The sequence below is a fragment of the Bombus vancouverensis genome, chromosome 8 (assembly GCF_051014615.1).
Source record: "Bombus vancouverensis nearcticus chromosome 8, iyBomVanc1_principal, whole genome shotgun sequence".
In the NCBI taxonomy this organism is placed as follows: domain Eukaryota; kingdom Metazoa; phylum Arthropoda; class Insecta; order Hymenoptera; family Apidae; genus Bombus; species Bombus vancouverensis.
In genome coordinates this window covers 13137790-13149764 of record NC_134918.1, presented here as the reverse complement: position 1 = coordinate 13149764, position 11975 = coordinate 13137790, and the positions used below count along the sequence as shown (strand labels likewise).

At 32.1% G+C, this 11975-nt stretch overlaps 1 protein-coding gene and 1 long non-coding RNA gene across 2 annotated transcripts; one reads left to right on the top strand and one right to left on the bottom strand.

Moving 5' to 3' along the window:
- Positions 1-222: 222 nt before the first annotated feature.
- On the bottom strand, positions 223-11973 carry Sirt1 (Sirtuin 1). Its single transcript, XM_033332285.2, has 10 exons — positions 11870-11973; positions 10733-11014; positions 9846-9978; positions 9493-9727; positions 9173-9388; positions 8876-9083; positions 8591-8749; positions 7802-8078; positions 6784-7628; positions 223-6666 (listed from the first exon to the last, which is right to left on the bottom strand). The coding sequence occupies exons 2-10, from the start codon at positions 10878-10880 to the stop codon at positions 6191-6193; spliced, it is 2697 nt and encodes an 898-aa protein (XP_033188176.2). The 5' UTR covers positions 10881-11014; positions 11870-11973; the 3' UTR covers positions 223-6190.
- On the top strand, positions 11005-11640 carry LOC143303060 (uncharacterized). Its single transcript, XR_013059047.1, has 3 exons — positions 11005-11247; positions 11361-11420; positions 11521-11640. It is a non-coding gene; the product is annotated as an uncharacterized LOC143303060 (long non-coding RNA).
- Positions 11974-11975: the final 2 nt, after the last annotated feature.

Below are 11975 nucleotides of genomic sequence, written 5' to 3'. Positions count from 1 at the left end.
ATTTTCCCTCAAATGCAACTATATATATTTGTCATTGAGTATCAAAAAGGAAGAAAAAGAATAAGCAAAATATCATATAATATAATCCGCAAAACATTGGTACGATTGATGGTAATGATCTCGTATCAGAGGTTCTCCTATTCTGTACACAATTTTACACAAGACTGTCGGTACACATACATACATGTATACATATAATAGCTACATTTCGCGTTTAGCCTCTTTGTTTTTTTTCGTTATTATTTTTGTTAAAGTGAAACTCGCGACCCATTATGCCCGTAAGCGATCGCTGATTATCAAGGTCGTGCGAGAACACTTACGTTAAAATGTAATAAAAAGGAATATGGAGAGAGGGGGGAAAATGTAAAGGAAAGAAAGAACGATAATAAAATGTATAAATGAGAAGCGTAAATTAATTACTTGGGTGAAACAATACACAACAGACATGACGTCGCGAAATCAATCGTTCAATTAAGACCTTCCGTACACGTAAAAAAGGAACATAAGACAAAAATAAAAGGAAAAAGAAACAATGCGAACAAAAATTGCTGATACGAGTTAATGTATGCTGTAATGATACTACATTAAATATTATGTATAACGAATCTTATTCTGATGAATGAATATCGTTGATTACATTAAGCAGGCAGTGGGGCCGTCGTCACGTAAATATAACTTTATGCGTCCCTAGCAACAGTGCTATTATAATACTATTATTGCTGTGGTGGTAATAATGTTTATTATTATATTATGGTTATTATAACATATAACGTAACTATAGGAAATGGAAGGTAAATAGTAAACGTCATCCACTGTTTCGGCTGAAACTAGTACGAGTAATAAGTATTCTACTAGCTGAACACTCGATAACACATAATAAGAAATGTTCATTTTGATTGAACATTTGAAAATCTTTCTTAACGGGGATTTCAACAAGTGTTCAATATACATAGCGACGATATCGTAATTGAAACGGTACCCTACATACACAGGTGTAAGATTTCCTACCCGTTTCGGTAAAAGCTCGTGGAAATTGTTGCGAGAGCTTTCAGCTCGATTAATTCCAGGGAGCGCTTCAATTATTGTCTAAGATATATTGTTATAATAATTTAAAGCCTATTTTCAAATTTGATTTATGATAATTGCAATATACGATACAAAATTATTATATGATATACAACAATAAAGTAAATAAACGAGTAAAATAAATAAATAAATATATATATATAAATAAATGAATAAACAAACGAATAAACGAACAAATATAAGCAAACAAACAAATAATTAGAATCAACCCTGCCTGCTGTATATATTCATTATTCTCCAATTGTTAATCGATCTGCAATTCAATTTTACATGCATTTCATTCTTTTAACGCACTACTCGACTCTTCTCGTCTACGTTCAACCATATGCAGTAGAAGGAAAAATCATTTTTTATAATCAATTATTATATAATAATAATAATAATATCCTTTGAAGTCAGTCTGCTAAAACAAAAAATTACTCGACTTTCAGGTATTGCTATTTTCATTCCTCTTTTACTTAATATGTGAGCTTTGATCAAACTTCGATATGTTCTACGTCGCGCTTTACATATACTTCAATTTCCTGGTTAAAATTTTCATTATTCTTAATAATCAATACAATAACAAGAAGGAGAAGAAGAAAACTAATAATAGTGATATAATAATAATAATGATAATAATGATGACGATGATAATAATTTATAATGATAATAAATTCAATTCAAGATTGCTAAGGGAATGAAATTATTGCATGAAAATTAACAAGACATTTTGTTATCATAAAAAAGTGTTTAATTTAGAAGATAAGCTTACACGTTAATAATACCAAAGAAACAGAAAACTTATAACGTTTGAAATATAGAGAACATTTCTATAACATCCATTATATTAAATAACAAATTATAAAAAAAATTCAAAGCTTTTGCACCTCTCGTTCTTTCGTACCGGCTAAACGATGAATAATTTCCAGAAAAATTGATTAACATTTTTTAGTTTGTATCAATCTGACATATGTATAAACAGAATAGATGCAAAAACAACAATAGTAGCAGCAATGATTGTAGATGGTTTGATTTCATATTTTAATTTGAAAGGAAAAAAAGCATGTTGCAGAATTCATTGTTCAGCCGAAACGATTGTGGTTCACTATTCTCATCATATAGTAAAAATAATAAATATTTACAGGTGACACATTTATACAAAAAGTCAGTACGTGGAAAAAAAGAAATTGGCATGATTGTCGAATCTTTGCGATGTTTCTCTCTGAATCGACAGCGTGCGACGTATTTAAACAGTATTATCATATGTAAATGCACCACATTTTTCTCCACATCTGTCCTATTATTGTTATACTTATTTTTTCCTTCTTTTAAATGGCCAAAATCTAAAGAAATAAATACTAATAAATTAATAAATATAATTTTGATGATGCATCGAAAACAAAACAAATGATACTATTAACATTATTTACTCGAGAGAAATACAGCGCAATCACGCTTCTAGTCGATTAACAGAGAGAGAGAGAGAGAGAAAGAGAGAGAGAGAGAGAGAGAGAGAGAGAGGAATCAAATTTCAAAAAGTTATGGAAAATTTGTAGTGTCGATTAAAATTAATTTTCTATACATATTTTACGTGTATACGTACATTCATATATACACCGTTTGTGCATTCAACATATTTTGCGTACACGTAAAGTGTATGCATACTGCGTGCAGTATACATATAGTATATGTATCTTACTTTTTCTTTATTTATACGTCTCTGTTCTGTACCTGCCTGTCTGCCTGCTTTTTACCTACCCTATCTATTTACTTGTGTACCTATCTATAAAATATTTGCCTACATACCTACCTACTTATCTACCTAATCATATCCTCTTTAGTTATGTATTTATTTACTCTTTATCAACTTACCTACCTACTATATATTTATTTATTTATGTGAATTTTAAATAAATAAAGACAAATGGTGGAGACTTTAAAAAATTCCTAATTCATACTTCTTGCGTATCGATTTAGAAAACAATGATAAATAAAGCTATTTGTACATAGCGGAAGATATATCCTATAAATTTTATAAAACTGACTACACTCTCTCATTTGAATTATTCAAGATGTTTTAGCAAAGTTCAATGTTCCAACAAATTCTCCGTTACACCCTTATATGTCTCGTTAATAAAAAATAAAGCTTCATGCAACATGTTAAAAGTGTATTTAACAAATCATGAATTATCCTTGGTGGTGTAGTAATCTCATTTGTTTCCTACTCGTGACGGACATACACTCATTCTCCCTCTCCCTCTCATTTACACGCATACATATTCACGTTTACATATTCGTATACATATAGTATGTATACACTTATATACACACGTATGTGCATATGCGAGCGCAACTACCCACACAAGCACATACGTGTATCTTGGACTTTAAGCATAACGCTTTTTTGAACAATTATTTTGCTCTCTAGTAAGTATAATAAATTTTCATATAATTATTTCGTTCTTTCCTAATAAATATGGCGACGATACATTTCAAGAGGGCATCGACTGTGCCTATACATACACACATGCTTCTACAATCACATGATCCATATAACAGAAGTAATTTACATTCATTACATCCAATTTCTCGGATATCGTCGCATATTATTCTTCTCTCATTATTTTTCTCTTTTAATTCTGTTACTATTCTATCATCTCTCTCTATCTTGCTCATTCTCTTTCTCTCGTTCATATTCATTCACTGATTTCTTTCTTCATATAAAAATAACACGCAATGCCAAAACTATCCAACATTGCTTTGTACATTCGCCCGTGCTCCAATGAAAAAAAATCAAAACCTAACAAATCTAGACACATTCAGTATGACATCATTGGGACTAATTTTGCCTTCGGATTTAATCAGAAACTTATAGCTAAAACTTAAAACTATTTCTAGACTGTATTCATCTTCATCATTAACCAGTTTCCTTTCTTTCTTTCTTTCCTTCTTACTTTCCAACGCTAAAATTTTACAATATACAGAGCACCTTCCTGTAGTTTCTGAAAATTTTTTTTATAATTGTACATACAACACATACATACAAGCGCGTGTACACACGCATACGATTATTCATTCATTCAATGTTATTCCAAACGTATCGATGTACTCTTTTCTACAAGTCTTGTGACATAATTAATACTTTTTGTTCGTATATTCGTAAACATTATCAAATAAAGTATTTAAAAATACATAGTTCTCGAACATCTAACACACGATATTCTTTCGATTTCCTTAACTTACATAATAATTTACAGAACATAAATAATTGCTAATGATAGTTTCGCAGTAGATGCAATAGCAAAATGTTTAATGATAATAGCATGTTATAATAATATAAATCGTAAGAGCGAAATAATAGTAATAAGTAGAAATAGTTCAAATGTTAAAGCAAATACTAATTTATCATGGAATCTTCTTCCCTTATGTTTCCTTTTTACTAAGAGAAGGAATTGTTCATTGTCTGTTATTAAACTTTCTCTTAAGACGACCGGTTAAATACTTTTCACGAAAACTAATTTTGCACATGTAACAATGCATATATTTGTAACATATTCCAAATTGAAGAGAATTCATTCTTTACAGCTACATCCTTCTGTATTTCTATTTCAATGAGTAAACACTGATGTGCATTGTTTTATCGCATTCAACACTCATTGTACGCATTGTTTCCTTCTCCAGAATAGACCGCGTAATACGTTCTAGATCTTCTTTATCCTTCTACAATTGCACAATATTCAGAATATCTATTATCTATTTTTTGTCTTCATAAAACATTTAGGAATTATATCCCCGAATCAAATTCTTTTTACATATTGGTTCCCAAACTTGTAATATTAGTATGCGACAAAACAAAAGAAACAAAGAAAAATAGGAGAAATAATATCAAATATTATATACAATGTTGAAAGAATATTAGAATATATATAAAGAGAGTATAGTATCTATCGCGAATGAGTCATGGATAGTTTTACTTTCTTAATCAATTTAGTAAAACCGCAATTTTTCGTCCTTCTGTTTTATAGATATATTTGCACAACCTTTCTTTTGCATTTTCTAAAGGCTTTTTACAAATTTTTAATTGCTTATTCAAAAATTATCGCAATGATTTATCGTGTATGTGTGCGTGCGCGCTCGCGCGCGCGTGTGTGTGTGCGCGTGCGTGTGTGTGACAATGCGAATTACTGTAGCATAACCGTCAATTATTTGCAAATTATTAAATTCACTGAAAATATTTAGTTTGGATATTTTCAAAATCACAAAACTGTAAGATATTTGAAGATCTTGTTGCATCATCAATATCGATGATCCTTTTATATTGAAAAACATGTTTGTAAAAAAATTTACTACTTAATAAGGAAAAGAATTTAAATCATTGCGCTACGTTTTTGATGTAAATACAAAACAAGGAATCACAGTATTTTCCAATGTCCTGTGACTAGTTGATAGTAAAACGCTGTTTACTTAAAGAAACTGTTATACTACTTTGCAGGGTGATACTTTCGTTAATTAATACAGAGGCAATGCCACCTCAGTAATAACGCCATGTCGGCTTACATCTGTTATCAAAAGCCAGAATCAACCTTATGTCAGCATCTAGGGCAGAAATAGCTCTTCCTCCCCTTTTCTGTGCGTACGCGCGCGCAAAAATATGTATACATGAAAAACGAAAAGAAAAGTATGTGATTTACGGTATAATTGGCGTTACTATCATCGAGTTAACTAACGAGAGAATCAGCCTGTACTAAATTACTAACAGATCTTATTGAAAGATAAACATATGTCTTATTTATAAATCCCCGTTCTTTTTTCTTTTTGTATGTGTGCTTACTATGCTTGTACACGTGTAATGCGGTAAAAATTGCACTTTTCTCCAACTATTTATTGTTTGCTTCATCAGACTAGGAAGTTTGATGAAGATAATAAGAATTGAAACATTACTGCTTAGATACAATTTACCCTAAGTAATGTACATAACTGTACGAGTAATTTGCTGTTGTTCATTTTATATCTTCAGTCACGCTAAGTATCAGCTTCTGCATTAATATTCTTTTTCTTTCCCAATTCCAATTTTTCACTCTGGTCTGTGTTAATTCTCAAGTAATAACAAACTTACATTTCTTTAGTCTTCTAAAATATTCTCGTTTTGAAACTTATTCATGCTTCTCCTCTCATCTTCCCTTTTCATTGCTTTTCGTTGATTTTTTTCCTTTTCCCCTTCCTTATTCATCTCCCTTTTATCGTTTGTTTCTCTTTTCCCATATTCTTTCACTATTTCTTTTCGTTCATCCTTCTTCTTATTAGCCCCGAATACCTTGTGGCCTTCTTTTTTTAAATCTGGCTTCTCCACTTCCCCCGCCTCATCCTCACCATCATCCACTTGTTCTTCTTTCCCCTCATCCTCATCTTCTTCATCTTCTTCTTCCTCCTCCTCTCCTTCATCCTCCTCTTCTTCTTCCACGGAGGAAGAATCACTATCACTATCTGAACTTTCAGAATTTATGAAAAGTGAACGATGATCATACTCTTCAGGATCTGAATACACTTCTGCTCCAGGAAATATATACTTTCCAGGTGCCAACTGATAATAGGAATTTTCTGTAAAAAGAAATAGTTGCAACGTACAACTTATATTTTTACATATAATGTAAAAATTGTTTTTATGTACATATTGTAATTTTCATACAATTGTAAAAGGAAGATATATATATATACCTGGTAATCTCACGGCAAGACTTTTTCGTACTTTAGAATGCCAACAGTGCCGATCCAATCTTCCATTTTTTAATTCTTCTTTGTTAGTTTTATCTTCTCGACTGTCTACACTGTTACAACTATCACCTACACCGGAGTCTAATGCAGAATCGATAGAAGCTTGTCTCGGTTTAAAATTCATTTTTTCAATTTCAATAGGATCCATCGTAGAGTAATCACTATTAATTTTTAACGATGCTCTATTTTCGATGCAATGATGTGGCTTTAAGGTAGAATCTAATAATGTACTTTCCGAAGAGATTTCTATTATCCTTGGAAATACTTGACACTCTTCTAAACTGTAAATTTTCCCGATATCCTTTGACGTAGATTCTACAGAAACAGTATGAAATTTATAATCGATCGAACTCTCTGAAGTATTCTCTGTCTTCGAGGAACACAAGTTAAAATCTAACATGCAATTGCTGCCAAAATTCATTCTTTTTGGACTACTTTCCACACTTGACTCGCCTAATCTTCTCTTTGGACTTTCCTCCAAAAGGTTGAACTTGTCTTCCATACTATTCGTGTGGTCATTGCAGAAGGGAGAAACGCGCGCATTCATATTTTCCACGTATTGCTCTACGACATTATCATGAACCATTAGACTGTCTTGACTTTCAATAGAACATGAATCGTGCAATTTAAAATCAGTCTCCATACTATCTCGAGACAATACAGTGTTTGACGTAGTATCTTGGCTTTGCTCCCAAGTGTCATCTGGTAAGTGACGCATCGGCAAAAGCTGCGTTGCTTCTTTAAGGATCGTATCGTTCCAGCATACTTCTTTATAACTACTCTCCATTCTTTAAAAATGTAAAGATATATATATGATATAACATTCCTCTTTGCACGCACGCATGCGCATGCACACGCACACGCACACACACACGCACGCACGCACGCACGCACGCACGCACGCACACACACACACACACACACACACACACACACAAAATTGCTGATATTTGTTACTTACAAGTGGCAGAGTTGATTTATAATAATGTCGCCATCTCCTAAGAGTTCAACATCAAACTTTAGATGTGGCAACGATTCACGATTAATAAGAATTTGTGGAACATGAGACGGAATGGAGGAAGGTATTAATGCTACTGGTCGGACCTTCAATGACGATCCGATTACAATTAAAAGATCACATTCATCTTTATCTTTGGCCATCGCATCGTGAAAAGCATCCGGAAGTCCTTCGCCAAAGAAAACAATGTCTGGTTTCATTATACCCTGTGTCACTAAATCTGTAAATTATAAAAATTTATAATGAAAATTATCCTGTTACTAACATTTCCGTTAGCCGTAGCAGATTGCGCTGTGTGTTTTACTCGATCGTAAACACAGATCGTATCTTTTTAGTTTGAGAAACGTTTGAACGGCGTATCGTAAACTGTACCCCGCAAATCTGGCTAAACAGCACGCACGGGTAACTTGATGCAACTTTTAAAAGTTTACCTTATATGCTTATAAACAAGCCAAGGTTTTACTCGTAGTTACAATTGATGTATCAACTTATGCGTAGATCAGAGTAAATGGCAACATCATTTAGCGAAGACGTATTCCGTTAAGAGTAGATAATGTTCTCTCATGGCCACCGACTCGCGACGCGCTACAGGAAAGACTAATAGCAAAAACTATCACTAGGTAGCTAATTTTCCACACCACAGAGAAATTAGCAATAAAAGACTACAAAATGACCATAGATCACATAACAACATCAGTCAATGTTATCAGAGTGTCTAATATTTATAATTACCTTTATAATTTTCGTTAAGATTAGTTTCCGAAATGGGAGGCAAAGTATTAACTCGACATTTTGGACACAATGGTATCCTCTGGGAAAATATGTCTTCTCTAATGTCGTCAGCTTTCACTTGATATTTACACCTTGTACACGATGCAGTAGCAAAAGAACCTTGAATATCGTGAAAAAATCGATTTAATTCCAAAATGAGAAACAAATTTCTGATTGTAAGTATGTGTAAATATGTGCGTGTGTATGCAGTATATGTACGTGTATATACATATATACGTCACTCACCATGACATTCGATAACATTTACAATGCCTGCCACTTGCTCCAATGTATCAATATTTTGCGAGTAATTTCTTAAAAGTTTCTGTTGTTTGTCAAGCATTTTTATGAACCTATGACAAGGACTAGGTTTAAATTGTCCAGGATATATTTCTCGTGCAAACTTGTAAAATGGTCTTGGGTCTTGACCAAAATAGTTAATGTCAAACATTGCCTAATGAAATAAATGACGATTAATGTAGAAGGAAGGAAATTTCTAAATAAAATTGATAAATCAAAGAACATATTTTATAGTTGCATCACCTGTGGATCTGGTAAATCTGGAAAATCTTGTGCTAATCTCGAGTAAATACCATCTCTACTTCTAAAATCAGGAATTCCACAACTAACGCTTACTCCTGCTCCAGTTAGAACTATTATTCTATTACTATTACGTATCAATCTAACAACATCTGTTAAAGTATTTATATGTTTTAATTTTTGTCGACGTGGTGGTTCTGACATCATATTTATTATAATCTGAAATACATCCGAATAAAATATTGGGTAATATAAAATGGATATTAAAACTTTCAATGTACAATATAGTATTAGATAGTATTAAATAGTTTCCTTTTACACACCTTCCAAAGAGTCAGGTCATCGACCTGCTCTGGAATTTGTGTAGAATCCATGAGAAGATGATGTAAAAGGTCTCGAGGATCCGCACCTATCAACATCTGCTTCTGAACCCACGAAGATGCATTTCTCCATTGATGATTAATATCACCTTCACCAGAAAAATCAGAGAGTCCTGATAAATCAGATAAATTTGAAACTGTTGATGATACTTCATCCTTCTCATCTGCTGTGTCAATTCTGGAATGTTACATAGGGGGAGAGGTAATTTACTTTTCGCTGTGATTTGTGAAAATTCAACAATTAATTACAGCAAAGTGAATAAAGAATGAATGATATATGTATAAATGAAACTTACGGACAACCAGTGTCGTCACTAGTTGAGTCAATTCGTGATGGAGTTGTTATTAAGTTTGTAGCATCTGGTGAAATAGATGCTGATTTTGACTCATCGCTTAATTCATTGAATCCACTATCTCCACCATATGTTTCTGTAAAGGTATTAACTATATATTTCTTTATTACATAAGCAATAAGATATTACTAAGCAATAAGATATATATAAACAATTTTCTTTTTTCCTTATTATTTCCTTTAATTTTCTATTTTCCTGCATTAATTACGGTTATAGGAAAAGTAAAACTCACAAAACCAACTTTTTCATATTTCCTCGATTTATCGAACGTAATAATGTAGAAACAGATGTATTTATCCAAGTGAAAATAGAAATCTATTGGTAATAAATCATTTTGAAAATATTCAAAAATTGGCGGGATGCCGTTAAATCGGATAGAAAAGCGCGTACCTATTTATCGTTCATGGATTGTGTATAATGAAATCGTCTATCATGCCATCTGTGAACGTTCGTCGAATACATCTTACTATGCACACACCTTTATATCGCGCTGATACTAGTTTTTCTATTTTCACCGAGTGAATTTTCACTTACGATTACTTTTATAAAGAATGTGTTGGGGGAGCAGTTCGAAACAAGTTAATTAACAAATAATTTTATTGGATTACAAAATAAAAATTTAGTAACATCGCAATAATATACTGGATAAAATGAAAAATGAACTACGAAGTTAGATATGCGACATACATAGAAACTGTCATGGCGGCTCTTGTCTTCAGTCAACTACGAATGAACCGATAACCACGGAAGAAAAGCGGACGCCTTCTTAACCGCCATCTTGCAATCTTGCAAATTTCATTAATGAATCGACCATATTTTTATCAAAATACCTTCGAGATCTTCATTGGGGGTATCATGCGACGTCTGACAATCTTGGAAATCAGGTTTCACGCAACTGACGCCGTTGTAACCGATGCCGTCAACTTTTCGTCGTTTTGCTGGGGACGAATATTCTGGCACCTCCGAGCCTGACGCCATTTTCAACAGCAATGCAATGCATAGTTTGATGCGCGCCCACAACCATTCCCACAACAGAGGTCGCTTGTGTCTTTAATGCTTTTCCCCTCCACTTTTTCGCTCGGTTTACAGAACACGACATTGCTGATATCTATCTACATAGAAATAGAAGTAGAAAAGTATCAGAAAGAAGAAACAGGGATCGATATGCTCGTTTTACGTTATTCCGATTCCGACCAAATTCAATCAACTTGCTTTCAATTTCGACTCTAATTAAGAACTTTCTAATTTTTATTTGACAACTTACACGCGTATTTAAATACTTGCATTGTATGTCGTCGGAACAAAGTATGTTAAACTTCAATAAAATTATGTTTTATTTTATATCGTAAGCATATCATACTATATATATATTCTTTTTAGTTATTTATATATACATATATATTCTTTTCTCATATTACTCTGTATCTAAATGTCTATTTATTGTTATTATCTAAATAGATTTCTACAACCACCTATATTTTCAATTATCGACAACTGATAGTTCAGATGTTTTTTAGCGTAAGTGATGCGTACACATATACCAACGAGACTTTAATTATATATTTTTCACATAATTTTTATGTTTCTACATTTTAAGATTATTTTAATTTTTCTGCAGGTAACGTGGATACGTCAAATAATATTTTTTATGACGTTTGATGTGTATGATAGGGTTATTTAAAATAGGATTGTCAAGAAATAATTTTATTACAAATAAGCGATTAAATTAAAATCTCACTATATGTAATAATAAATAATTTCTATAATATTTATGGTTGTTGTTTTAAATTCCTGAACTTATTATCTACATTATAATAATAATTACAACAAGTTAGTTATACATAATGTGTTGTTATGTTAAGAAAAAATAAAGATAACGAAATAAAAGAAAGGAAGACAATATGAGTATCGTTCTTTTCTTCTATTCATATTTAGCTATTTTACATAAATATTTGCTTGGTACATACCGACAATTTTTTATTGTTACTCCACCCTCTTCTTTTCTTCCTCTTTCTGAAAATATGTAATATTTTACAATAGGTATCTCTAATCACTTCATTTGACCTACAGAAA

Coding starts and splice junctions, on each gene's coding strand:
- Sirt1 (XM_033332285.2), bottom strand. CDS start 10,880: ATGGCGTCAGGCTCGGAGGTGCCAGAATATTCGTCCCCAGCAAAACGA. Junction 9,979..10,732: donor CCCCAATGAAGATCTCGAAG/GTATTTTGATAA, acceptor ATACCTTTACAG/AAACATATGGTGGAGATAGT. Junction 8,750..8,875: donor AAATGTTATCGAATGTCATG/GTGAGTGACGTA, acceptor ACGATATTCAAG/GTTCTTTTGCTACTGCATCG.